Here is a 27351-nt window from a genome sequence, read left to right on the forward strand (position 1 = left end):
TAGATAATATCGAGGTGCGAATTAGACTTCATCGAAGCTCCACGGATTTTGCTATTATTCACAATGAAACGGGCAAAAAGTATAAGATTGATTTAACGGAATGCACTTTGTTTACGCGCGAAATTGAGGTTAATCCCGAACTGCAACTAGCTCACGCCCAGATGTTAAACTCGGGAATAAACGCTCGCTACGAAGTAAACTCTATTGTTATGAAAAATTTCTTAATAACCACCGGAACGCAAGATTTTATTAGGGACAGCTTGTTTACGGGGCAATTACCCTCGCGAACTGTCGTGGCTTTCGTTACTAATAAAAAATTTGTAGGGGAAGCAACTTCTAACCCCCTGGATCTCCAACATTTCAAACTCGATTTCATGCAATTCTCTTTAAATTCTCAAAATTATCCCGATATCCCGTTTACGCCTAATTTTGACGACGACCAGTACGTTAGATGTTACAATTCTTTATTCGAGGGTCTCGAGATATTAGGTCTTGACCGAGGAAATATAATTTCTTACGATTTATATAAGAAGGGCTTTTTTGTCGTTGTTTTTGATTTGAGTAGAGAACATCTCGCTTCGTTAGGTTTAAATTCCATGCCCCAGACTGGTAACTTGCGATTATCGTTAAGATTTAGCTCTCCGCTAACCGAAAACGTCACGTGTATTGTCATGGCCGAATTTCCAAACAATCAGTTAATAATATCTAAAAACAGAGAAATTATTTATAATCACCCCAACGTATAAAAGACTAAAACTTTATAAATACAATATCAGTCGCGAGCCAAGATGCACCAAGTACACACCGTCACGCCAAAACTCGACATTTGCGTCATTGAATCAATTGAACCTAAAATATTAATTCAAAGATCGGATACGCGTACAAAAACTATATTAAAACCTAACGCCTGGTACGCTTTGTTTCGGTTTCAAAATGAACTCACGTCCTTTTTTGACGGAAAAATACCGCGCTATCATATTTGGTTGCCCGTCAAAGAGCGCATCAAGCTGGAATGCTTTGTCAACTCGAAAGATGAACGTCTAATCGATCTTCGATACTATGAACGAGGCAGCGGCAGTCGTTATTTCCTCAATTTTAGCACCAGCGAAGGATTCAGCCTGAACAAAACAGGATGGCAGACATTGATCGACTTAAAGCCGTTGATTGACGAGGATCTCAAGGCTAAAGGGATAGCTGTCTGTCGCATGCGCGAATTAATTTTAAACGAGCTCACTACCACTTTGTTTGACGTCACTTCCACTTGCGCCAACGTCGAGTGTCGAAAACAAATATGCCACTCTCAAAGCTGCTCGGAATTTGACACAAATTTCAGCGATCGAGTCGAGCGTAATTTGCACGAAGCGTTGCCTCAACTGGATCGTGAGAAAATTTTGCATCAATTTGAGACCGAACACGGATGGATCGAGGATCAAGAGGATATTTACGCTTATTTTGTCAACAGTTTTGCCGATTTAAAGAATGCCTTGATTTATGGCTATTAAGATAAATGTACTGATATATCGTATTTGTTTAACTGATATTGTTTTTATAAAATACCTTTGCGTGTATTAAATAAACTTGTTAATTGGTAAACCATTTAGTCGTTATTTATACTTGTTAAGACATGGACGCTAAAATTAGAAAAATTTATTACGACATGGCTAATCCGGCCGCCTATGGGTCGCTAGCCAGATTACAAAAGGCCTTACCGGACGTGCCAAAAGCAAAATTAATCGCCTTTCTCGAGAAACAACCTGCCTACACGAATCATCGATTTCGACGTTTCCGATTCAAAACTAACCAGGTGTACGCTTCGAGCATGGACGATGTTTTTCAAGCTGATTTGTTGGATCTACCGAAATTAAAACGTTTTAATAAAAATGTTCGCTATGTTTTGTGCGTCATTGACGTCTTAAGCCGCTACGGATGGACAGTACCTCTTAGAAACAAAACATCTGGCGAGGTTATCGAGGCTTTTAAAAAAATATTTCGAGAGAGGATCCCTTTAAAAATATACACGGACTACGGTGGGGAATTTAGTTCGCGCAACTTTGATTCCTTCTTGAAACGGCACAATGTGCAAATACATTTTGCCCGGAGTCAGCATAAGGCCAGTCTCGCGGAACGCTTTATTAGAACAATTAAGGAACAAATTGCCCGGGTTATTACGGCCACGGGGAATAAAAATTACGTTAAATATTTACCTTTAATTACTCAAGCCTATAATGAACGGGTTCATTCAACTACTGGAATTGCACCGGTTCATGTTAATATAGATAACGAATCAATCATTTGGAATAAACTGTACGGGAAATCAAACGGCATTACTCGATACGCACCGAGGCTTAAAGTTGGCGACTACGTGCGTCTCTCTATAGCTAGTCGGGTATTTAGAAAAACCAGCTCGGGAGGCACGTTTACTGACGAAATATTTCGCGTTGTTGACGTCATACCCAGGTCACCACCCGTCTATCGCGTAGCGGATTTAAAGGGGGAGCAAATTCTGGGTGTTTTCTACGGCGCCGAACTACAAAAAGTCTCGTTACCTGAGACTAAATTATGAACACTTCGCAAATAAACGCTCTTTTAACTTGCGACAAAAGAACGCGACCCTATTATTTAGGGTGCTTCCCAGTAGACAGACTCCCAGAACGGCCAAAAAGGCCCAAATTTTGCTTTATATTTAATAATGAAGCAGCTGGAGAGGCTGGAGAACATTGGATAGCGTGCTTTTCTAACAATGACACGGTGGAAATGTTTTGCACTTACGGAAAGTCGCCGCGATACTATAAAGTTAATTTAAAACGATACGGGAAACGAGTTGTTTACAATAAACAACAAATTCAACATCCATTCTTTCAACTGTGCGGCATCCATTGTTGTTTATACCTAGCACTCCGCTGTCAGGGCGTAGCTAGAAAGACGATATTAGACGCCATCTATGACCAGAATCTTAAACTTAACGACTATGTCGCCTTATTATATTTATCTTTACATTTAAAAAAACATGTACACAGATATTGTTCGCAATAAAACAATTTTTTATTTGTCTAAATATTACATTTTTTTTATTAATCAATATCGCGCCATTTATTATGCCTCTTTCTCCTCTCGTTAGATGGAACCAGCGGTCCTAAGTTTTGAAGTTCGTCTTTCTTTTTCCGAGGTTTTTTCTTTTTTTTTGTTCTTCTGTTTAGCGGAGGCCGTCTCAAACAGGTTTTCCAAGTCCGTTAAATTGTCCCCGTTTTCCTCCGCTAAATTCTCTTGTTCATCGACAATTTCCTCTTGTAAATCGTCGTCACGATTTGCATAACCGACAGCTCCTTCTTCTAGCTCTCTTTTTGGCGTGAAAAATGTGTTTTGCAAATGATTTGCAAGAACTTCGGCTTGCCGTTTCACCATATCTCCAACATAGGTCGGCCCATATTGCTGGTAAAAATCTTCTCGTGTTGGTGTCCCCGCAGCCGTTTCGCTTTTTAAAACCTTTTGCCGAGGCTCGGTTCGTTTAGGCGTAGTAAAAGAACTGCCCGAAGCGCTTGTTGTCGGTGATGACGTGGCATAGCTCGGCCATGACAATTGTTTTTTTCGCGGGGGCATTTTAGGGGTGACCGGTAATGGCGGCGTGGGGACATTGGACATTGTTTGTGTTACGACCTCAAATTTAGGTAAGGGAATTTGTTTCTCGATACTTAAATATTTCTTAAAAGCGTCTAAATATTTATATAATTTATCGTAGGCATTCAATGGTGATTTTAAAATATCCTCAATCTCTCGGTCCAAAGCAGAGTGTTCTTGGGCAGCTGTTGAAGTTACTGCGCTAGCGGGCACAAGAACCATTTGTTTCATAGTTTAGCAGCTATGGCTTGGACAATTGAAGGCAAAATTGCGGCAAGCAACGTCGTAAGAAAACCACCTGATTGCTGCAACAACAGCTTTTTTTTGCTTTTCTGCGACAAGGTACTTGATCCGAGTTGTCTAATAATTTTCTTGTACTTTGCTAGCTTTTTCTTGCGGTCTTTGCTCAAAAAATACCCCCGCCCTTTAAATTCTTACAAATTGTCTGAATGCTCTTTAATTGAGGCGCGCTACTATTGTTTAAGAGGGTTCGCCGTTGTTTACAGCTAGTTTGACGCAAGCTCTGTAAATAAGGGACAAATTTGGCAAACTTTGCTGTGGGACGCGCTACGACGAGTCGGGAGCGTTTTGCTGATCGACGTTTAACGCGTGGGGCCATTATTCAAATGACAATTAAATTTAATCGACATAGACATACATAGGTGATTCGTGAGGTAAAACACGCGACCTTAATCGTAAATTTTCCGGAGTTTCTTGTTTTAAATCAATTAACAAATAGCTATAGGGTTCTTTAGTGGCTAGTCTGTACGCCTCCGTAATACGCTTCGGGTTATCTGGACTTATTTTTTGCGCCAAATATCTAATAGAGGCGACATCTCGAGGATTTTTCATTATTATAAAATAGGAAGAGTTTTGAGAAATTATCCGCGATTGGCTACCCTTGGGAAACAGTTGTTGAGTAATAATAATAACCGTATACCCTAAATGATGCGACGTCACGCACACTAAATCGGCAATATGAGCTTGTTTAAATAATTGGCTAGCTAAGTCGTCTAGTATCAAGTAGGAGTCGCGATTCATTTCCCAAAAGTCCGGATCCGCCGTTGGCAAGCCTTGAATAAATTGAATTCCCGGAATCAATTGTTTCAATTTTTTGTAGTTTGGCTGCCAGGCGGCGTAGCAATAAATAACCTTTTTATGCGGTGGGTCAAACATAAGCTGATGATTTTGCAATAAGTTACTTAAAAGAAAACTCTTCCCCGCTTGCGTTGGCCCTACGATTAGAAATTGAGCGGGTGTTTGGAACTTTAAAGAATGCGAGACTGACTCGGTTGGATTCATCTTGATTAATAAACATTTTTATTTTAATTAACAGTTTATATATATAATATACATAATCAAAAATACAATTAACCCAAAACCCAAAGACCCTTAATAAACACAAATTAGAAAATATTTAAACAAAATAAACGAAACCCTTTTACCCAAAAAAAAATCCCCTATTTAGTAATTGTTTTTTTAAAAAGTTTCTCTTCTAATTCCAGACAACGCTGGCGAAAGCGTTGGTCGTTGAGGAGGTTAAAGTTCACGCGAGACTCGGAGGGTAGCTGGTACACACGCACTACAGAAGAAAACACGACGGATTTATGCGCACGCGCACTTTTTCGTTTCCCGACCGCTCTTTGTTGGTGGCTGGGCATGTTTGGATTAGAGGCTCGCAAACATCCTCGCCCTCGCTGGTCGGGAATTCGGGAAACCCCTGACGCAGTGGTTTGTTGTTGCACGGTTTTTTGGAAACCATCGGACACGATGGACTGTGCTTCCGATGTTCCCTCGATGGATGGTCCGTGCAACGCCACTGGTACAAGGCGATGCCGCAAAAGGCGCAGCGCGTCGTCTGTGTTTCTACATCTGCAAGATAGAAACCGTCTTTGGCCAGGGCTTCGATAGGAACGCAAGATTCCCACAAGCCCTCAAAAGTATGTCTTCGCCTAGCCTCGTAATTCATGCGAAAGAGATGTTGAAGCGGGTGTTGCCTCTTTGAAACCGTAGGGTCGACTGGTTGTCAAATCGGCGTTCAACAATCTCTTATTCGAGGTTTGGCGAAATCTTTTGGTGATTTTAACGGCCTCTAGCTGCAGCTTGTATTTATCCCGTTTAAAATTAAAAGGGACATTGACTGTAACTTCCTTTTCCGGGTTCATCGCTACACTTTCAAAGGTTTCAAAGTCAAGTTTTTCAAGATTTTCTCGATTTAACGTCAACCCTTTAATTTTCTTGACTTCTTTTCCTTTGCTAGTGCGAAACGAGTAATTTTTGGCACCGGTACTACAAAAGGAAGTTATATAATCACCGCCGAGTTCGTCCGCCCAGCAACCAATATGATTGCCAGTTGGAATGTCAAACTTTCCCGGTAGATGGCGGTAGATTATCGAGTCGGTGTCACAATACAAAGCTGCGCGGTCTAATTGAAGCAACATCTTGTTCAATTCGAGTCGCCCGTAGCAAGAAACAAAGCTCCCCACAATGGCCGACCCCAGTTTGTAGTCTAGAATGTAATCGCTTTTGGCTTTGTACGATAAGAGAGCGATCGACTCTGTAACTGGCCGTAAGTCGACTAATTCCAGAGTGTAATCGCTCGCGTATCGTATCAATTCGTAATAATTGTTGATAAAGATGCTGCGAATCTTTCCCGTATTCAACGCCATGCGACCCCAAAGAGAATTTAAATTAATTTTAGCGATATTACGCAGGGAAGGATTTGTTTGAATATCCGCCAAGGTCAGCGAAAGCTTTTCATTCTTGTTTATATCAGCGATATACGCCTCTTTTTGCAGAGGCGTTTGCGCGTGAGCGGGAAATCCGGAATTCTTCACTTTCAAGGCGATAAAATCAGTCATGTACTGGGCAAAGAAATATTCCGTTTTTGGATAATGGTACACCTCGAATATATCGAGGAGTTTATAACCATGTTCCATAGCGGCATAGACTTCGACCGTTGGCCAGACTGATTCGAAAGCCCGTTCATTAACAGTGTGATCGCAGATTTCCGCTCGCAATTCTAGGCACGTGCGACAGAGGGCGTAAGCTAATTTACCACCGCTGCGAAAAGGAATTAAGGGGATGTGGAGATCTTGAGGGGCCAACAGACGACAACTCATAACGCCAAAATACCACCCTGGCGATTTGTCAAAATCTCTGTTATAGATTATGGGGTGGCCGCTAGGGTACGGACAATCGCGACAAACTTTCGGGTACAAAGAAATAATATCCTTGTAGAAAATTTTCTCCTCACCTTGCACGTGGCAGTTAAGAACAAAATTTTCCGTTCGTCCCCCATAGAGAGCGCTACGGGCTGATATTTGAGGTCGAAAAGTTAAACTTTTGCAGAAAGCCTTTGCTTCGGCGTTTTCTTTTAAAAGCTTAGCAAATTGACACTCAAAAATCGAGGTATATTCATACCCGACCATCTTCTCTTTAATAAACAGCTCTCTATCTAGAGTCCGTTCGTACAGAAATCTGTTGCTGGCTTTGAGTTGGGTATTGTAGGCATTAAGTTTTTGACATGGACAACCGTGAAAGTAGCAACCGTGGAAATCGTAGATTTTGGGCGGAGTTTCGCTATAGCCGTCGACTAAATAGCGCCCCACCCGATATTCACCCCCATAGCTTAAAGCCGTTCGCAATTTTATATTTTCCGTTTTCTCCACCCAAGCGAGATATTTTAAGCTAATCTGACTGTGATTAAATTTTGCGTTATAGCCGTTAGAAGGAACAATACCCATGCTGTAAGGTTTATAGTAATTGTTAAGATAAATAGTGGTTAAAGCACCCGCCAAAGTAATATTTTTTAAGCAAAAAGGGTCTAATTTTGTTAGATCTACGTAAATTTTTCTAAAAGCTTCGACGCCTTGTCTTAGGACTTTGACGTCTTGAATGCAATATTTAATAAGCTCCTCTTTGATGTTGTAAATAGATCCTTCCATTGACGCGTACCAAGCTTGAAAATCTCGATAATCATTGGCCTTCATTTGAGCTACGTTAAAGTACGAAGCTTCAGGGATGACGCCAATGTAATTAAGATTTTCTTCGGTATGAAAATCAAATGGAAAGAATCCTTTCGCCACATCGCCGAGGCTAAACATGCTGGTGAAATTACGCAGAGGTTGACTAATGTAATTAAAGCTATCGAGGAATCTAATTTGCGGTCCCTCAAGATGAATCATTAAAATTTTACTACCGTCAAAAATAACGGCAGGGGTGACGTGTCTATGGACTAAAGCGTTAAGAACTAAGAAGTTATCAAAAGCTTTCGCGTAATGAGCTACGACTTGAGTGTTAGTAAAGCGCGGTTGGTACGTCTTACGTTTCTGTCCAGTCAAAACTACCTGCTCTACGCTAAATAAATAATTTAAAAATTGCTCGACGCAATTGGCGCCGTAAAAAATTTTAGTTTCAAAGCCAGCTTCAGTCTCTACGTCGCAAACTAGTAAAATGGGGACGTGGATATTATTTCTAAGAATAGTCTCAATGTCGTAATAAATAAACCGCGAGGCTTTCATTTTGGTTTCCAAAGGCATAACAAAATGTTCACCTGGCGGATGGACTATTTTACACTGAGAGCATTTGGGATTGCAGTCGTGATCGTCACCCATCAGTCGCCCACATTCTAAACATCGTTTTTGGCTCGCGCAGGTGCCATTAAGTAAATGAGTTTCGTAGCAGGGGCCAGGAAAGAAGTAGCGGTGGCATTCGTCGCAACGTTTTAAAACATCCTCGTTGGTTAAATGAAAAGCTTCTCCTTGACACCGAAAACATATATAGGGTTTTGTATCCTCGGGGCATTTATGCTCTTTTAGCAATTCACGTTTGTAAAACGATTTCAAGCATAAATCGCAAGAGGTACAACCCCCCATCATGCCATGCCAAGTTTTCGCGGGGTGGATATGGTCGCCAATTTTTAATAAATAGATAAATTTAGGAGCTTGGGGTCCTTTGAAAAATATGGTAAAATTATTCGCAGCATCAACGATTACGATTCGATAATGGGGAACTAAATAATTTTAAAATTTTTGAATATCTTCTAGAGTAACGAAACCTTCGGGGACTCCCGCTTTTCTGTGCAAGATTTTCGCAATATTACCTTGAAGAGTGCTATTGCGTCTCAGTTTGTTAAAATTGTCCTGGTTAAAGGGCGGACCTTGCTTATTTTGTTGGTAAAAATTGCGATCGGCCATCTCTTTACCCAGAACTAAACTCCGAGCAAAACAAAGGTTATCATTATTCTCCATAAAAATAAATTGGTTATTTTGATTAACGAAATAATCCAAATTAACCAAAGTTCTATTTTTTATAGATTTATAATAAGTCCCTATATTTGCGTCGAGGTTTAGAAAAATTATATCAAACTGAAAATCTTCACCATTAAAGACAAAGTCCCGACTAGATTGCGTTACTCTATAGATGGTGCGCATAATTCACTTACTGGTGAATTTGTCAATTTTTATAAATTTAATATTAACGGGGGTCGTCAATACGGGGGAGCTTAAAACAAATCGAACTCGATTATACCCGGGGTTCTCGGTTACTAATTTGCGTATAACTTCGTCGAGAATTTTTCGAAAAATTCGAAAAAAATCTCTTGTTGGGATGTCATTCAAATTTTTAAAAGCTATACGCAAATCGATTTGTTTACAATGCCACTTGCGACTCGTTTTGTCAATCTGCCGCTCAATTGTGTAGTACCGGTTTACCTGTGCGTGTTCCTCTCCTCCACTACCCTCCGAGTCACTCCCGCTGCTGCCGCTGCTCGAACTCATTTTTTGAATCTCTATCAGAAATAAAAAAAATTGGAACAAAAATTTTGGTTTGTAAATTTATTGTCAATAAGATACGTACTTTGCTAGGCGGCTGCTGAGCGGCTTCTGCGTCGTTCTTCACGTCGTCCACCAAGCGATGGAAAGCGTTAAGGAGTTTGATGGCGTCTTTGTTTTTAGCGTCAACGACTCTTTTTAGCCGCTTATGTCTACACTCCCACAGTTTGTCCGCCTGGGCGTCTTTTATATCTTTAAATTTGTAGACACTGATGTCTATGTAGAAATCCCCCTTTCGCGGGGGGATTTTAGTTTCGAAATATTGCCCGTCGCTTCTCAAGCGATAGGACCCCTCAACCCCGTTGACGCCGACAACGTGTTTCTGCAACACGTCCTGGACAAACTCCTCGTCGTCAGAATCGAGGAGGATCTCAACGGGGTCGGGTTTTACAAATTGACTCAGCGTTCGTTGACCGCTGCTGGATCCTTGTCGATTATTAGGAGAAGACGGTGGAGATTCAAACATAGATTGAGACTCTTGGTACTTGTTCATGGCTGGATCGATTGTGAGAATCCAATACCAATGCTCGAGCTTTTATACCCAAAATCTCAGGGGCATTTTTTTTTTTAAAAATACAGGCCCAGACATGGTTTTTTATAACACAACCTTATTCGATTCATATTAAAGTTTCAAAAAATATAATTATGTCTGATACGTTATTTTTTAATTTAACCTAAAATACATTTTTTTATTGCGAAGTTGATACTAAAGATTAAAGAGGACCTTAATATATCTATCTATATAAAAAATAACCTCTCTAGTTTAATATTAATATACATTTATTTAGATTTAAATCATGTTAAAAAACAATTTCCGTCCCTCCCAAAGTAATTAGTTTTAACCTTCACTAATAAATTATTTTTCTTATATAAAGCGATCTCGTGAGAATTATTCAAATTATTCGAAACACGCCTAAACAAGCTTTTGCATACGAATAATATTTGTCCCCTTAGGCATTTATCAAAGTAATTTCTTTTTAACCTTCGCTAAAGGGTTTTTTTATATAACACGATCTCGTTTGAATTATTTAAAACACACCTAGACAACTTTTTTGCATACTCTCGGAATTCTATGCTCCATAAAGCCACTCACTTGTTGTCATATTAGAGAAGCCTTTCGTGAGCATGGGATACATGTTAGTAAAGTAAAACAAATCGTTGTCAGAAGTGGGGTTCCAACCCACGCCCTCATACGAGGATCAGAGCTTAAATCTGACGCCTTAGACCGCTCGGCCATCCTGACACGCTTTTTATCGTTTTCCTTGAAAATGAAGCTATAGTACCACCCCTAAATAACTCTCGGAATTCTATGCTCCATAAAGCCACTCACTTTTTGCCATACTAGAGAAGCCTTTTCTGATCATGAGATCCATGTTATTAAAATGAAACAATTCGCTGTCAGAAGAGGGGTTCGAACCCACGCCCTCATACGAGGATCAGAGCTTAAATCTGACGCCTTTGACCACTCGGCCATCCTGACACGCTTTGAAGCGTTTTCCTTGAAAATGAAGCTATAGTACCACCCCTTAAAACCTCTCGGAATTCTATGCTCAATAAACCACTCACTTGTTGCCATACTAGAGAAGCCTTGTCTGATCATGAGATCCATGTTGTTAAAATGAAACAATTCGCTGTCAGAAGAGGGGTTCGAACCCACGCCCTCATACGAGCATCAGAGCTTAAATCTGACACCTTAGACCACTCGGCCATCCTGACACGCTTTTAAACGTTTTCCTAGAAAATGAAGCTATAGTATCACCCCTAAATAACTCTCGGAATTCTACGCTCCATAAAGCCACTCACTTGTAGTCAAATTAGAGAAGCCTTTCGTGAGCATGGGATACATGTTAGTAAAGTAAAACAAATCGTTGTCAGAAGTGGGGTTCCAACCCACGCCCTCATACGAGGATCAGAGCTTAAATCTGACGCCTTAGACCGCTCGGCCATCCTGACACGCTTTTTATCGTTTTCCTTGAAAATGAAGCTATAGTACCACCCCTAAATAACTCTCGGAATTCTATGCTCCATAAAGCCACTCACTTTTTGCCATACTAGAGAAGCCTTTTCTGATCATGAGATCCATGTTATTAAAATGAAACAATTCGCTGTCAGAAGAGGGGTTCGAACCCACGCCCTCATACGAGGATCAGAGCTTAAATCTGACGCCTTTGACCACTCGGCCATCCTGACACGCTTTGAAGCGTTTTCCTTGAAAATGAAGCTATAGTACCACCCCTTAAAACCTCTCGGAATTCTATGCTCAATAAACCACTCACTTGTTGCCATACTAGAGAAGCCTTGTCTGATCATGAGATCCATGTTGTTAAAATGAAACAATTCGCTGTCAGAAGAGGGGTTCGAACCCACGCCCTCATACGAGCATCAGAGCTTAAATCTGACACATTAGACCACTCGGCCATCCTGACACGCTTTTAAACGTTTTCCTAGAAAATGAAGCTATAGTATCACCCCTAAATAACTCTCGGAATTCTACGCTCCATAAAGCCACTCACTTGTAGTCAAATTAGAGAAGCCTTTCGTGAGCATGGGATACATGTTAGTAAAGTAAAACAGATCGTTGTCAGAAGTGGGGTTCGAACCCAAGCCCTCATTCGAGGATCAGAGCTTAAATCTGGCGCCTTAGACCACTTCGCCTTCCTGACACGCTTTTTAACGTTTTCCTTGAAAATGAAGCTATAGTACCACCCCAAAAAACCTCTCGGAATTCTATGCTAAATAAACCACTCACTTGTTGCCATACTAGAGAAGCCTTTCCTGAGTATTAGATATATGTTATTAAAATGAAACAATTCATTGTCAGAAGTGGGGTTCGAACCCACGCCCTCATACGATGATCAGAGCTTAAATCTGACGCCTTAGACCACTCGGCCATCCTGACACGCTTTTAAACGTTTTCCTAGAAAATGAAGTTATAGTACCACTCCTAAATAACTCATGGAATTCTATGCTCAATAAAGCCACTCACTTGTTGTCGTATTAGAGAAGCCTTTCGTGAGCATGGGATACATGTAAGTAAAGTAAAACAAATCGTCGTCGGAAGTGGGGTTCGAACCCACGCACTCATACGAGGATCAGAGCTTAAATCTGACGCCTTAGACCACTCGGCCATCCTGACACGCTTTTTATCGTTTTCCTTGAAAATGAAGCTATAGTACCACCCCTAAATAACTCGGAATTCTATGCTCCATAAAGCCACTCACTTTTTGCCATACTAGAGAAGCCTTTTCTGATCATGAGATCCATGTTATTAAAATGAAACAATTCGCTGTCAGAAGAGGGGTTCGAACCCACGCCCTCATACGAGGATCAGGACTTAAATCTGACGCCTTAGACCACTCGGCCATCCTGACACGCTTTGACGCGTTTTCCTTGAAAATGAAGCTATAGTACCACCCCTTAAAACCTCTCGGAATTCTACGCTCAATAAACCACTCACTTGTTGCCATACTAGAGAAGCTTTTCCTGAGTATTAGATATATGTTATTAAAATGAAACAATTCATTGTCAGAAGTGGGGTTCGAACCCACGCCCTCATACGAGGATCAGAGCTTAAATCTGACGCCTTAGACCACTCGGCCATCCTGACAAGTTTTGACGCGTTTTCCTTGAAAATGAAGCTATAGTACCACCCCGAAAAACCTTTCGGAATTCTATGCTCAATGAACCACTCACTTGTTGCCATACTAGAGAAGCCTTTCCTGAGTATTAGATATATGTTATTAAAATGAAACAATTCATTGTAAGAAGTGGGGTTCGAACCCACGCCCTCATACGATGATCAGAGCTTAAATCTGACGCCTTAGACCACTCGGCCATCCTGACACGCTTTTAAACGTTTTCCTAGAAAAGGAAGCTATAGTATCACCCCTAAATAACTCTCGGAATTCTACGCTCCATAAAGCCACTCACTTGTTGCCATACTAGAGAAGCCTTTCCTGAGTATTAGATATATGTTATTAAAATGAAACAATTCATTGTAAGAAGTGGGGTTCGAACCCACGCCCTCATACGATGATCAGAGCTTAAATCTGACGCCTTAGACCACTCGGCCATCCTGACAAGCTTTGACGCGTTTTCCTTGAAAATGAAGCTATAGTACCACCCCGAAAAACCTCTCGGAATTCTATGCTCAATAAACCACTCACTTGTTGCCATACTAGAGAAGCCTTTCCTGAGTATTAGATATATGTTATTAAAATGAAAAAATTCATTGTCAGATGTGGGGTTCGAACCCACGCCCTCATACGATGATCAGAGCTTAAATCTGACGCCTTAGACCACTCGGCCATCCTTACACGCTTTTAAACGTTTTCCTAGAAAATGAAGCTATAGTATCACCCCTAAATAACTCTCGGAATTCTACGCTCCATAAAGCCACTCACTTGTAGTCAAATTAGAGAAGCCTTTCGTGAGCATGGGATACATGTTAGTAAAGTAAAACAAATCGTTGTCAGAAGTGGGGTTCGAACCCACGCACTCATACGAGGATCAGAGCTTAAATCTGACGCCTTAGACCACTCGGCCATCCTGACACGCTTTTTATCGTTTTCCTTGAAAATGAAGCTATAGTACCACCCCTAAATAACTCGGAATTCTATGCTCCATAAAGCCACTCACTTTTTGCCATACTAGAGAAGCCTTTTCTGATCATGAGATCCATGTTATTAAAATGAAACAATTCGCTGTCAGAAGAGGGGTTCGAACCCACGCCCTCATACGAGGATCAGGACTTAAATCTGACGCCTTAGACCACTCGGCCATCCTGACACGCTTTGACGCGTTTTCCTTGAAAATGAAGCTATAGTACCACCCCTTAAAACCTCTCGGAATTCTATGCTCAATAAACCACTCACTTGTTGCCATACTAGAGAAGCTTTTCCTGAGTATTAGATATATGTTATTAAAATGAAACAATTCATTGTCAGAAGTGGGGTTCGAACCCACGCCCTCATACGAGGATCAGAGCTTAAATCTGACGCCTTAGACCACTCGGCCATCCTGACACGCTTTTAAACGTTTTCCTAGAAAATGAAGCTATAGTACCACTCCTAAATAACTCTCGGAATTCTATGCTCCATAAAGCCACTCACTTGTTGTCATATTAGAGAAGCCTTTCTTGAGCATGGGATACATGTTAGTAATGTAAAACAGATCGTTGTCAGAAGTGGGGTTCGAACCCAAGCCCTCATTCGAGGATCAGAGCTTAAATCTGGCGCCTTAGACCACTCCGCCATCCTGACACGCTTTTTAACGTTTTCCTTGAAAATGAAGCTATAGTACCACCCCTAAATAACTCGGAATTCTATGCTCCATAAAGCCACTCACTTTTTGCCATACTAGAGAAGCCTTTTCTGATCATGAGATCCATGTTATTAAAATGAAACAATTCGCTGTCAGAAGAGGGGTTCGAACCCACGCCCTCATACGAGGATCAGAGCTTAAATCTGACGCCTTAGACCACTCGGCCATCCTGACAAGTTTTGACGCGTTTTCCTTGAAAATGAAGCTATAGTACCACCCCGAAAAACCTTTCGGAATTCTATGCTCAATAAACCACTCACTTGTTGCCATACTAGAGAAGCCTTTCCTGAGTATTAGATATATGTTATTAAAATGAAACAATTCATTGTAAGAAGTGGGGTTCGAACCCACGCCCTCATACGATGATCAGAGCTTAAATCTGACGCCTTAGACCACTCGGCCATCCTGACACGCTTTTAAACGTTTTCCTAGAAAATGAAGCTATAGTATCACCCCTAAGTAACTCTCGGAATTCTACGCTCCATAAAGCCACTCACTTGTTGCCATACTAGAGAAGCCTTTCCTGAGTATAAGATATATGTTATTAAAATGAAACAATTCATTGTAAGAAGTGGGGTTCGAACCCACGCCCTCATACGATGATCAGAGCTTAAATCTGACGCCTTAGACCACTCGGCCATCCTGACAAGCTTTGACGCGTTTTCCTTGAAAATGAAGCTATAGTACCACCCCGAAAAACCTCTCGGAATTCTATGCTCAATAAACCACTCACTTGTTGCCATACTAGAGAAGCCTTTCCTGAGTATTAGATATATGTTATTAAAATGAAAAAATTCATTGTCAGATGTGGGGTTCGAACCCACGCCCTCATACGATGATCAGAGCTTAAATCTGACGCCTTAGACCACTCGGCCATCCTTACACGCTTTTAAACGTTTTCCTAGAAAATGAAGCTATAGTATCACCCCTAAATAACTCTCGGAATTCTACGCTCCATAAAGCCACTCACTTGTAGTCAAATTAGAGAAGCCTTTCGTGAGCATGGGATACATGTTAGTAAAGTAAAACAGATCGTTGTCAGAAGTGGGGTTCGAACCCAAGCCCTCATTCGAGGATCAGAGCTTAAATCTGGCGCCTTAGACCACTCCGCCATCCTGACACGCTTTTTAACGTTTTCCTTGAAAATGAAGCTATAGTACCACCCCTAAATAACTCTCGGAATTCTATGCTCCATAAAGCCACTCACTTTTTGCCATACTAGAGAGGCCTTTTCTGATCATGAGATCCATGTTATTAAAATGAAACAATTCGCTGTCAGAAGTGGGGTTCGAACCCAAGCCCTCATACGAGGATCAGAACTTAAATCTGACGCCTTAGACCACTCGGCCATCCTGACACGCTTTGAAGCGTTTTCCTTGAAAATGAAGCTATAGTACCACCCCTTAAAACCTCTCGGAATTCTATGCTCAATAAACCACTCACTTGTTGCCATACTAGAGAAGCTTTTCCTGAGTATTAGATATATGTTATTAAAATGAAACAATTCATTGTCAGAAGTGGGGTTCGAACCCACGCCCTCATACGATGATCAGAGCTTAAATCTCACGCCTTAGACCACTCGGCCATCCTGACACGCTTTTAAACGTTTTCCTAGAAAATGAAGCTATAGTATCACCCCTAAATAACTCTCGAAATTCTACGCTCCATACAGCCACTCACTTGTAGTCAAATTAGAGAAGCCTTTCGTGAGCATTGGATACATGTTAGTAAAGTAAAACAGATCGTTGTCAGAAGTGGGGTTCGAACCCAAACCCTCATTCGAGGATCAGAGCTTAAATCTGGCGCCTTAGACCACTCCGCCATCCTGACACGCTTTTTAACGTTTTCCTTGAAATGAAGCTATAGTACCACCCCTAAATAACTCTCGGAATTCTATGCTCCATAAAGCCACTCACTTGTAGTCAAATTAGAGAAGCCTTTCGTGAGCATGGGATACATGTTAGTAAAGTAAAACAGATCCTTGTCAGAAGTGGGGTTCGAACCCAAGCCCTCATTCGAGGATCAGAGCTTAAATCTGGCGCCTTAGACCACTCCGCCATCCTGACACGCTTTTTAACGTTTTCCTTGAAAATGAAGCTATATTACCACCCCTAAATAACTCTCGGAATTCTATGCTCCATAAAGCCACTCACTTTTTGCCATACTAGAGAGGCCTTTTCTGATCATGAGATCCATGTTATTAAAATGAAACAATTCGCTGTCAGAAGTGGGGTTCGAACCCAAGCCCTCATACGAGGATCAGAACTTAAATCTGACGCCTTAGACCACTCGGCCATCCTGACACGCTTTGAAGCGTTTTCCTTGAAAATGAAGCTATAGTACCACCCCTTAAAACCTCTCGGAATTCTATGCTCAATAAACCACTCACTTGTTGCCATACTAGAGAAGCTTTTCCTGAGTATTAGATATATGTTATTAAAATGAAACAATTCATTGTCAGAAGTGGGGTTCGAACCCACGCCCTCATACGATGATCAGAGCTTAAATCTGACGCCTTAGACCACTCGGCCATCCTGACACGCTTTTAAACGTTTTCCTAGAAAATGAAGCTATAGTATCACCCCTAAATAACTCTCGAAATTCTACGCTCCATACAGCCACTCACTTGTAGTCAAATTAGAGAAGCCTTTCGTGAGCATTGGATACATGTTAGTAAAGTAAAACAGATCGTTGTCAGAAGTGGGGTTCGAACCCAAACCCTCATTCGAGGATCAGAGCTTAAATCTGGCGCCTTAGACCACTCCGCCATCCTGACACGTTTTTTAACGTTTTCCTTGAAATGAAGCTATAGTACCACCCCTAAATAACTCTCGGAATTCTATGCTCCATAAAGCCACTCACTTGTAGTCAAATTAGAGAAGCCTTTCGTGAGCATGGGATACATGTTAGTAAAGTAAAACAGATCCTTGTCAGAAGTGGGGTTCGAACCCAAGCCCTCATTCGAGGATCAGAGCTTAAATCTGGCGCCTTAGACCACTCCGCCATCCTGACACGCTTTTTAACGTTTTCCTTGAAAATGAAGCTATAGTACCACCCCTAAATAACTCTCGGAATTCTATGCTCCATAAAGCCACTCACTTTTTGCCATACTAGAGAGGCCTTTTCTGATCATGAGATCCATGTTATTAAAATGAAACAATTCGCTGTCAGAAGTGGGGTTCGAACCCAAACCCTCATACGAGGATCAGAACTTAAATCTGACGCCTTAGACCACTCGGCCATCCTGACACGCTTTGAAGCGTTTTCCTTGAAAATGAAGCTATAGTACCACCCCTTAAAACCTCTCGGAATTCTATGCTCAATAAACCACTCACTTGTTGCCATACTAGAGAAGCTTTTCCTGAGTATTAGATATATGTTATTAAAATGAAACAATTCATTGTCAGAAGTGGGGTTCGAACCCACGCCCTCATACGATGATCAGAGCTTAAATCTGACGCCTTAGACCACTCGGCCATCCTGACACGCTTTTAAACGTTTTCCTAGAAAATGAAGCTATAGTATCACCCCCAAAATAACTCTCGAAATTCTACGCTCCATACAGCCACTCACTTGTAGTCAAATTAGAGAAGCCTTTCGTGAGCATGGGATACATGTTAGTAAAGTAAAACAGATCCTTGTCAGAAGTGGGGTTCGAACCCAAGCCCTCATTCGAGGATCAGAGCTTAAATCTGGCGCCTTAGACCACTCCGCCATCCTGACACGCTTTTTAACGTTTTCCTTGAAAATGAAGCTATAGTACCACCCCTAAATAACTCGGAATTCTATGCTCCATAAAGCCACTCACTTTTTGCCATACTAGAGAAGCCTTTTCTGATCATGAGATCCATGTTATTAAAATGAAACAATTCGCTGTCAGAAGAGGAGTTCGAACCCACGCCCTCATACGAGGATCAGAGCTTAAATCTGACGCCTTAGACCACTCGGCCATCCTGTCACGCTTTGAAGCGTTTTCCTTGAAAATGAAGCTATAGTACCACCCCGAAAACCTCTAGGAATTCTATGCAATATAAACCACTCACTTGTTGCCATACTAGAGAAGCCTTTCCTGAGTATTAGATATATGTTATTAAAATGAAACAATTCATTGTCAGAAGTGGGGTTCGAACCGACGCCCTCATACGAGGATCAGAGCTTAAATCTGACGCCTTAGACCACTCGGCCATCCTGACACGCTTTTTAACGTTTTCCTTGAAAATGAAGCTATAGTACCACCCCTAAATAACTCGGAATTCTATGCTCCATAAAGCCACTCACTTTTTGCCATACTAGAGAAGCCTTTTCTGATCATGAGATCCATGTTATTAAAATGAAACAATTCGCTGTCAGAAGAGGGGTTCGAACCCACGCCCTCATACGAGGATCAGAGCTTAAATCTGACGCCTTAGACCACTCGGCCATCCTGACACGCTTTGAAGCGTTTTCCTTGAAAATGAAGCTATAGTACCACCCCGAAAAACCTCTCGGAATTCTATGCTCAATAAATTACTCACTTGTTGCCATACTAGAGAAGCCTTTTCTGATCACGAGATCCATGTTATTGAAATGAAACAATTCGCTGTCAGAAGAGGGGTTCGAACCCACGCCCTCATACGAGGATCAGGACTTAAATCTGACGCCTTAGACCACTCGGCCATCCTGACACGCTATGACGCGTTTTCCTTGAAAATGAAGCTATATTACCACCCCTAAAAACCTCTCCGAATTCTATGCTCAATAAACCACTCACTTGTTGCCATACTAGAGAAGCCTTTCCTGAGTATTAGATATATGTTATTAAAATGAAACAATTTATTGTCAGAAGTGGGGTTCGAACCCACGCCCTCATACGATGATCAGAGCTTAAATCTGACGCCTTATACCACTCGGCCATCCTGACACGCTTTTAAACGTTTTCCTAGAAAAGGAAGCTATAGTATCACCCCTAAATAACTCTCGTAATTCTACGCTCCAAAAAGCCACTCACTTGTAGTCAAATTAGAGAAGCCTTTCGTGAGCATGGGATACATGTTAGTAAAGTAAAACAAATCGTTGTCAGAAGTGGGGTTTGAACCCAAGCCCTCATTCGAGGATCAGAGCTTAAATCTGACGCCTTAGACCACTCCGCCATCCTGACACGCTTTTTAACGTTTTCCTTGAAATGAAGCTATAGTACCACCCCTAAATCACTCTCGGAATTCTATGCTCCATAAAGCCACTCACTTGTAGTCAAATTAGAGAAGCCTTTCGTGAGCATGGGATACATGTTAGTAAAGTAAAACAGATCCTTGTCAGAAGTGGGGTTCGAACCCAAGCCCTCATTCGAGGATCAGAGCTTAAATCTGGCGCCTTAGACCACTCCGCCATCCTGACACGCTCTTTAACGTTTTCCTTGAAATGAAGCTATAGTACCACCCCTAAATAACTCGGAATTCTATGCTCCATAAAGCCACTCACTTTTTGCCATACTAGAGAAGCCTTTTCTGATCATGAGATCCATGTTATTAAAATGAAACAATTCGCTGTCAGAAGAGCGGCTCGAACCCACGCCCTCATACGAGGATCAGAGCTTAAATGTGACGCCTTAGACCACTCGGCCATCCTGTCACGCTTTGAAGCGTTTTCCTTGAAAATGAAGCTATAGTACCACCCCGAAAAACCTCTCGGAATTCTATGCTCAATAAACCACTCACTTGTTGCCATACTAGAGAAGCCTTTCCTGAGTATTAGATATATGTTATTAAAATGAAACAATTCATTGTCAGAAGTGGGGTTCGAACCCACGCCCTCATACGAGGATCAGAGCTTAAATCTGACGCCTTAGACCACACGGCCATCCTGACACGCTTTCAAACGATTTCCAGAAAACGAAGGTATAGTACCACTCCTAAATAACTCTCGGAATTCTATGCTCCATAAAGCCACTCACTTTTTGCCATACTAGAGAGACCTTTTCTGATCATGAGATCCATGTTATTAAAATGAAACAATTCGCTGTCAGTAATGGGGTTCGAACCCACGCCCTCATACGGGGATCAGAGCTTAAATCTGACGCCTTAGACCACTCGGCCATCCTGACACGCTTTGAAGCGTTTTCCTTGAAAATGAAGCTATAGTACCACCCCGAAAAACCTCTCGGAATTCTATGCTCAATAAACCACTCACTTGTTGCCATACTAGAGAAGCCTTTCCTGAGTATTAGATATATGTTATTAAAATGAAACAATTCATTGTCTGAAGTGGGGTTCGAACCCACGCCCTCATACGAGGATCAGAGCTTAAATCTAACGCCTCAAACCACTCGACCATCCTGACACGCTTTTAATCGTTTTCCTAGAAAATGAAGCTATGGTACCACCCCTAAATAACTCTCGGAATTCTATGCTCCATAAAGCCACTCACTTGTTGTCATATTAGAGAAGCCTTTCGTGAGCATGGGATACATGTTAGTAAAGTAAAACAAATCGTTGTCAGAAGTGGGGTTCGAACCCACGCCCTCATACGAGGATCAGAGCTTAAATCCGACGCCTTAGACCACTCGGCCATCCTGACACGCTCTTTAACGTTTTCCTTGAAAACGAAGCTATAGTACCACCCCTAAATAACTCTTGGAATTCTATGCTCCATAAAGCCACTCACTTTTTGCCATACTAGAGAGGCCTTTTCTGATCATGAGATCCATGTTATTGAAATGAAACAATTCGCTGTCAGAAGTGGGGTTCGAACCCAAGCCCTCATACGAGGACCAGAACTTAAATCTGACGCCTTAGACCACTCGGCCATCCTGACACGCTTTGAAGCGTTTTCCTTGAAAATGAAGCTATAGTACCACCCCGAAAAACCTCTCGGAATTCTATGCTCAATAAATTACTCAATTGTTGAGCATACTAGAGAAATCTTTCCTGAGTATTAGATATATGTTATTAAAATGAAACAATTCATTGTCAGAAGTGGGGTTCGAACCCACGCCCTCATACGAGGATCAGAGCTTAAATCTGACGCCTTAGACCACTCGGCCATCCTGACACGATTTGAAACGTTTTCCTAGAAAATGAAGCTATAGTACCACTCCTAAATAACTCTCGGAATTCTATGCTCCATAAAGCCACTCACTTGTAGTCAAATTAGAGAAGCCTTTCGTGAGCATGGGATACATGTTAGTAAAGTAAAACAGATTCTTGTCAGAAGTGGGGTTCGAACCCAAGCCCTCATTCGAGGATCAGAGCTTAAATCTGGCGCCTTAGACCACTCCGCCATCCTGACACGCTCTTTAACGTTTTCCTTGAAATGAAGCTATAGTACCACCCCTAAATAACTCGGAATTCTATGCTCCATAAAGCCACTCACTTTTTGCCATACTAGAGAAGCCTTTTCTGATCATGAGATCCATGTTATTAAAATGAAACAATTCGCTGTCAGAAGAGGGGTTCGAACCCACGCCCTCATACGAGGATCAGAGCTTAAATCTGACGCCTTAGACCACTCGGCCATCCTGTCACGCTCTGAAGCGTTTTCCTTGAAAATGAAGCTATAGTACCACCCCGAAAAACTTCTCGGAATTCTATGCTCAATAAACCACTCACTTGTTGCCATACTAGAGAAGCCTTTCCTGAGTATTAGATATATGCTATTAAAATAAAACAATTCATTGTCAGAAGTGGGGTTCGAACCCACGCCCTCATACGAGGATCAGAGCTTAAATCTGACGCCTTAGACCACTCGGCCATCCTGACACGATTTGAAACGTTTTCCTAGAAAATGAAGCTATAGTACCACTCCTAAATAACTCTCGGAATTCTATGCTCCATAAAGCCACTCACTTGTAGTCAAATTAGAGAAGCCTTTCGTGAGCATGGGATACATGTTAGTAAAGTAAAACAGATCCTTGTCAGAAGTGGGGTTCGAACCCAAGCCCTCATTCGAGGATCAGAGCTTAAATCTGGCGCCTTAGACCACTCCGCCATCCTGACACGCTCTTTAACGTTTTCCTTGAAATGAAGCTATAGTACCACCCCTAAATAACTCGGAATTCTATGCTCCATAAAGCCACTCACTTTTTGCCATACTAGAGAAGCCTTTTCTGATCATGAGATCCATGTTATTAAAATGAAACAATTCGCTGTCAGAAGAGGGGTTCGAACCCACGCCCTCATACGAGGATCAGAGCTTAAATCTGACGCCTTAGACCACTCGGCCATCCTGTCACGCTCTGAAGCGTTTTCCTTGAAAATGAAGCTATAGTACCACCCCGAAAAACTTCTCGGAATTCTATGCTCAATAAACCACTCACTTGTTGCCATACTAGAGAAGCCTTTCCTGAGTATTAGATATATGCTATTAAAATAAAACAATTCATTGTCAGAAGTGGGGTTCGAACCCACGCCCTCATACGAGGATCAGAGCTTAAATCTGACGCCTTAGACCACTCGGCCATCCTGACACGCTTTGAAACGTTTTCCTAGAAAAAGAAGCTATAGTACCACCCCTAAAAAACTCTCGGAATTCTATGCTCCATAAACCCACTCAATTGCTGTCATATTAGAGAAGCCTTTCGTGAGCATGGGTTACATGTTAGTAAAGTAAAACAAATCGTTGTCAGAAGTGGGGTTCGAACCCACGCCCTCATTCGAGAATCAGAGCTTAAATCTGACGCCTTAGACCACTCCGCCATCCTGACACGTTTTGAAGCGTTTTCCTTGAAAATGAAGCTATAGTACCACCCCTAAATAACTCTCGGAATTCTATGCTCCATAAAGCCACTCACTTTTTGCCATACTAGAGAAGCCTTTTCTGATCATGAGATCCATGTTATTAAAATGAAACAATTCGCTGTCAGAAGAGCGGCTCGAACCCACGCCCTCATACGAGGATCAGAGCTTAAATGTGACGCCTTAGACCACTCGGCCATCCTGTCACGCTTTGAAGCGTTTTCCTTGAAAATGAAGCTATAGTACCACCCCGAAAAACCTCTCGGAATTCTATGCTCAATAAACCACTCACTTGTTGCCATACTAGAGAAGCCTTTCCTGAGTATTAGATATATGTTATTAAAATGAAACAATTCATTGTCAGAAGTGGGGTTCGAACCCACGCCCTCATACGAGGATCAGAGCTTAAATCTGACGCCTTAGACCACACGGCCATCCTGACACGCTTTCAAACGATTTCCAGAAAACGAAGCTATAGTACCACTCCTAAATAACTCTCGGAATTCTATGCTCCATAAAGCCACTCACTTTTTGCCATACTAGAGAGACCTTTTCTGATCATGAGATCCATGTTATTAAAATGAAACAATTCGCTGTCAGAAATGGGGTTCGAACCCACGCCCTCATACGGGGATCAGAGCTTAAATCTGACGCCTTAGACCACTCGGCCATCCTGACACGCTTTGAAGCGTTTTCCTTGAAAATGAAGCTATAGTACCACCCCGAAAAACCTCTCGGAATTCTATGCTCAATAAACCACTCACTTGTTGCCATACTAGAGAAGCCTTTCCTGAGTATTAGATATATGTTATTAAAATGAAACAATTCATTGTCTGAAGTGGGGTTCGAACCCACGCCCTCATACGAGGATCAGAGCTTAAATCTAACGCCTCAAACCACTCGACCATCCTGACACGCTTTTAATCGTTTTCCTAGAAAATGAAGCTATGGTACCACCCCTAAATAACTCTCGGAATTCTATGCTCCATAAAGCCACTCACTTGTTGTCATATTAGAGAAGCCTTTCGTGAGCATGGGATACATGTTAGTAAAGTAAAACAAATCGTTGTCAGAAGTGGGGTTCGAACCCACGCCCTCACACGAGAATCAGAGCTTAAATCCGACGCCTTAGACCACTCGGCCATCCTGACACGCTCTTTAACGTTTTCCTTGAAAACGAAGCTATAGTACCACCCCTAAATAACTCTTGGAATTCTATGCTCCATAAAGCCACTCACTTTTTGCCATACTAGAGAGGCCTTTTCTGATCATGAGATCCATGTTATTGAAATGAAACAATTCGCTGTCAGAAGTGGGGTTCGAACCCAAGCCCTCATACGAGGACCAGAACTTAAATCTGACGCCTTAGACCACTCGGCCATCCTGACACGCTTTGAAGCGTTTTCCTTGAAAATGAAGCTATAGTACCACCCCGAAAAACCTCTCGGAATTCTATGCTCAATAAATTACTCAATTGTTGAGCATACTAGAGAAATCTTTCCTGAGTATTAGATATATGTTATTAAAATGAAACAATTCATTGTCAGAAGTGGGGTTCGAACCCACGCCCTCATACGAGGATCAGAGCTTAAATCTGACGCCTTAGACCACTCGGCCATCCTGACACGATTTGAAACGTTTTCCTAGAAAACGAAGCTATAGTACCACTCCTAAATAACTCTCGGAATTCTATGCTCCATAAAGCCACTCACTTGTAGTCAAATTAGAGAAGCCTTTCGTGAGCATGGGATACATGTTAGTAAAGTAAAACAGATCCTTGTCAGAAGTGGGGTTCGAACCCAAGCCCTCATTCGAGGATCAGAGCTTAAATCTGGCGCCTTAGACCACTCCGCCATCCTGACACGCTCTTTAACGTTTTCCTTGAAATGAAGCTATAGTACCACCCCTAAATAACTCGGAATTCTATGCTCCATAAAGCCACTCACTTTTTGCCATACTAGAGAAGCCTTTTCTGATCATGAGATCCATGTTATTAAAATGAAACAATTCGCTGTCAGAAGAGGGGTTCGAACCCACGCCCTCATACGAGGATCAGAGCTTAAATCTGACGCCTTAGACCACTCGGCCATCCTGTCACGCTCTGAAGCGTTTTCCTTGAAAATGAAGCTATAGTACCACCCCGAAAAACTTCTCGGAATTCTATGCTCAATAAACCACTCACTTGTTGCCATACTAGAGAAGCCTTTCCTGAGTATTAGATATATGCTATTAAAATAAAACAATTCATTGTCAGAAGTGGGGTTCGAACCCACGCCCTCATACGAGGATCAGAGCTTAAATCTGACGCCTTAGACCACTCGGCCATCCTGACACGATTTGAAACGTTTTCCTAGAAAATGAAGCTATAGTACCACTCCTAAATAACTCTCGGAATTCTATGCTCCATAAAGCCACTCACTTGTAGTCAAATTAGAGAAGCCTTTCGTGAGCATGGGATACATGTTAGTAAAGTAAAACAGATCCTTGTCAGAAGTGGGGTTCGAACCCAAGCCCTCATTCGAGGATCAGAGCTTAAATCTGGCGCCTTAGACCACTCCGCCATCCTGACACGCTCTTTAACGTTTTCCTTGAAATGAAGCTATAGTACCACCCCTAAATAACTCGGAATTCTATGCTCCATAAAGCCACTCACTTTTTGCCATACTAGAGAAGCCTTTTCTGATCATGAGATCCATGTTATTAAAATGAAACAATTCGCTGTCAGAAGAGGGGTTCGAACCCACGCCCTCATACGAGGATCAGAGCTTAAATCTGACGCCTTAGACCACTCGGCCATCCTGTCACGCTCTGAAGCGTTTTCCTTGAAAATGAAGCTATAGTACCACCCCGAAAAACTTCTCGGAATTCTATGCTCAATAAACCACTCACTTGTTGCCATACTAGAGAAGCCTTTCCTGAGTATTAGATATATGCTATTAAAATAAAACAATTCATTGTCAGAAGTGGGGTTCGAACCCACGCCCTCATACGAGGATCAGAGCTTAAATCTGACGCCTTAGACCACTCGGCCATCCTGACACGCTTTGAAACGTTTTCCTAGAAAAAGAAGCTATAGTACCACCCCTAAAAAACTCTCGGAATTCTATGCTCCATAAACCCACTCAATTGCTGTCATATTAGAGAAGCCTTTCGTGAGCATGGGTTACATGTTAGTAAAGTAAAACAAATCGTTGTCAGAAGTGGGGTTCGAACCCACGCCCTCATTCGAGAATCAGAGCTTAAATCTGACGCCTTAGACCACTCCGCCATCCTGACACGCTTTGAAGCGTTTTCCTTGAAAATGAAGCTATAGTACCACCCCTAAATAACTCTCGGAATTCTATGCTCCATAAAGCCACTCACTTTTTGCCATACTAGAGAAGCCTTTTCTGATCATGAGATCCATGTTATTAAAATGAAACAATTCGCTGTCAGAAGAGCGGCTCGAACCCACGCCCTCATACGAGGATCAGAGCTTAAATGTGACGCCTTAGACCACTCGGCCATCCTGTCACGCTTTGAAGCGTTTTCCTTGAAAATGAAGCTATAGTACCACCCCGAAAAACCTCTCGGAATTCTATGCTCAATAAACCACTCACTTGTTGCCATACTAGAGAAGCCTTTCCTGAGTATTAGATATATGTTATTAAAATGAAACAATTCATTGTCAGAAGTGGGGTTCGAACCCACGCCCTCATACGAGGATCAGAGCTTAAATCTGACGCCTTAGACCACACGGCCATCCTGACACGCTTTCAAACGATTTCCAGAAAACGAAGCTATAGTACCACTCCTAAATAACTCTCGGAATTCTATGCTCCATAAAGCCACTCACTTTTTGCCATACTAGAGAGACCTTTTCTGATCATGAG

General features: G+C 41.9%; 1 protein-coding gene and 21 non-coding genes across 22 annotated transcripts; all 22 read right to left on the minus strand.

Moving 5' to 3' along the window:
• Window positions 1-5273: 5273 nt before the first annotated feature.
• On the minus strand, window positions 5274-9992 carry LOC149643833 (uncharacterized). The gene is made up of 3 exons (XM_089850470.1): window positions 9475-9992; window positions 9330-9406; window positions 5274-5487 (listed from the first exon to the last, which is right to left on the minus strand). Exons 1-2 carry the CDS (start codon window positions 9940-9942, stop codon window positions 9392-9394), a joined length of 483 nt encoding a protein of 160 aa, XP_089706596.1. The 5' UTR covers window positions 9943-9992; the 3' UTR covers window positions 5274-5487; window positions 9330-9391.
• Window positions 9993-10845: 853 nt separating this feature from the next.
• On the minus strand, window positions 10846-10929 carry TRNAL-UAA (transfer RNA leucine (anticodon UAA)). Its single transcript has one exon. It is a non-coding gene; the product is annotated as a tRNA-Leu (tRNA).
• A 152-nt stretch (window positions 10930-11081) lies between these two features.
• Window positions 11082-11165, minus strand: TRNAL-UAA (transfer RNA leucine (anticodon UAA)). The gene has a single exon. It is a non-coding gene; the product is annotated as a tRNA-Leu (tRNA).
• A 390-nt stretch (window positions 11166-11555) lies between these two features.
• On the minus strand, window positions 11556-11639 carry TRNAL-UAA (transfer RNA leucine (anticodon UAA)). Its single transcript has one exon. It is a non-coding gene; the product is annotated as a tRNA-Leu (tRNA).
• A 625-nt stretch (window positions 11640-12264) lies between these two features.
• On the minus strand, window positions 12265-12348 carry TRNAL-UAA (transfer RNA leucine (anticodon UAA)). Its single transcript has one exon. It is a non-coding gene; the product is annotated as a tRNA-Leu (tRNA).
• Window positions 12349-12972: 624 nt separating this feature from the next.
• On the minus strand, window positions 12973-13056 carry TRNAL-UAA (transfer RNA leucine (anticodon UAA)). Its single transcript has one exon. It is a non-coding gene; the product is annotated as a tRNA-Leu (tRNA).
• Window positions 13057-13918: 862 nt separating this feature from the next.
• On the minus strand, window positions 13919-14002 carry TRNAL-UAA (transfer RNA leucine (anticodon UAA)). Its single transcript has one exon. It is a non-coding gene; the product is annotated as a tRNA-Leu (tRNA).
• A 387-nt stretch (window positions 14003-14389) lies between these two features.
• TRNAL-UAA (transfer RNA leucine (anticodon UAA)) lies at window positions 14390-14473 on the minus strand. Its single transcript has one exon. It is a non-coding gene; the product is annotated as a tRNA-Leu (tRNA).
• Window positions 14474-14861: 388 nt separating this feature from the next.
• Window positions 14862-14945, minus strand: TRNAL-UAA (transfer RNA leucine (anticodon UAA)). The gene has a single exon. It is a non-coding gene; the product is annotated as a tRNA-Leu (tRNA).
• Window positions 14946-17226: 2281 nt separating this feature from the next.
• Window positions 17227-17310, minus strand: TRNAL-UAA (transfer RNA leucine (anticodon UAA)). The gene has a single exon. It is a non-coding gene; the product is annotated as a tRNA-Leu (tRNA).
• Window positions 17311-18172: 862 nt separating this feature from the next.
• Window positions 18173-18256, minus strand: TRNAL-UAA (transfer RNA leucine (anticodon UAA)). Its single transcript has one exon. It is a non-coding gene; the product is annotated as a tRNA-Leu (tRNA).
• Window positions 18257-19115: 859 nt separating this feature from the next.
• TRNAL-UAA (transfer RNA leucine (anticodon UAA)) lies at window positions 19116-19199 on the minus strand. The gene has a single exon. It is a non-coding gene; the product is annotated as a tRNA-Leu (tRNA).
• A 388-nt stretch (window positions 19200-19587) lies between these two features.
• Window positions 19588-19671, minus strand: TRNAL-UAA (transfer RNA leucine (anticodon UAA)). Its single transcript has one exon. It is a non-coding gene; the product is annotated as a tRNA-Leu (tRNA).
• Window positions 19672-21239: 1568 nt separating this feature from the next.
• Window positions 21240-21323, minus strand: TRNAL-UAA (transfer RNA leucine (anticodon UAA)). The gene has a single exon. It is a non-coding gene; the product is annotated as a tRNA-Leu (tRNA).
• A 390-nt stretch (window positions 21324-21713) lies between these two features.
• TRNAL-UAA (transfer RNA leucine (anticodon UAA)) lies at window positions 21714-21797 on the minus strand. Its single transcript has one exon. It is a non-coding gene; the product is annotated as a tRNA-Leu (tRNA).
• Window positions 21798-22420: 623 nt separating this feature from the next.
• TRNAL-UAA (transfer RNA leucine (anticodon UAA)) lies at window positions 22421-22504 on the minus strand. The gene has a single exon. It is a non-coding gene; the product is annotated as a tRNA-Leu (tRNA).
• Window positions 22505-23127: 623 nt separating this feature from the next.
• TRNAL-UAA (transfer RNA leucine (anticodon UAA)) lies at window positions 23128-23211 on the minus strand. Its single transcript has one exon. It is a non-coding gene; the product is annotated as a tRNA-Leu (tRNA).
• Window positions 23212-24073: 862 nt separating this feature from the next.
• On the minus strand, window positions 24074-24157 carry TRNAL-UAA (transfer RNA leucine (anticodon UAA)). The gene has a single exon. It is a non-coding gene; the product is annotated as a tRNA-Leu (tRNA).
• A 389-nt stretch (window positions 24158-24546) lies between these two features.
• Window positions 24547-24630, minus strand: TRNAL-UAA (transfer RNA leucine (anticodon UAA)). The gene has a single exon. It is a non-coding gene; the product is annotated as a tRNA-Leu (tRNA).
• A 390-nt stretch (window positions 24631-25020) lies between these two features.
• TRNAL-UAA (transfer RNA leucine (anticodon UAA)) lies at window positions 25021-25104 on the minus strand. Its single transcript has one exon. It is a non-coding gene; the product is annotated as a tRNA-Leu (tRNA).
• A 623-nt stretch (window positions 25105-25727) lies between these two features.
• Window positions 25728-25811, minus strand: TRNAL-UAA (transfer RNA leucine (anticodon UAA)). The gene has a single exon. It is a non-coding gene; the product is annotated as a tRNA-Leu (tRNA).
• Window positions 25812-26434: 623 nt separating this feature from the next.
• Window positions 26435-26518, minus strand: TRNAL-UAA (transfer RNA leucine (anticodon UAA)). The gene has a single exon. It is a non-coding gene; the product is annotated as a tRNA-Leu (tRNA).
• Window positions 26519-27351: the final 833 nt, after the last annotated feature.

The sequence above is a fragment of the Phalangium opilio genome, unplaced genomic scaffold, assembly GCF_054372755.1.
Source record: "Phalangium opilio isolate 3A_F unplaced genomic scaffold, DU_Popi_V2 ptg000091l_1, whole genome shotgun sequence".
In the NCBI taxonomy this organism is placed as follows: Eukaryota; Metazoa; Arthropoda; class Arachnida; order Opiliones; family Phalangiidae; genus Phalangium; species Phalangium opilio.

What these genes read in the sequence shown, in the direction of transcription:
- LOC149643833 (XM_089850470.1), bottom strand. Translation starts at nt 9,942, where the DNA reads ATGAACAAGTACCAAGAGTCTCAATCTATGTTTGAATCTCCACCGTCT.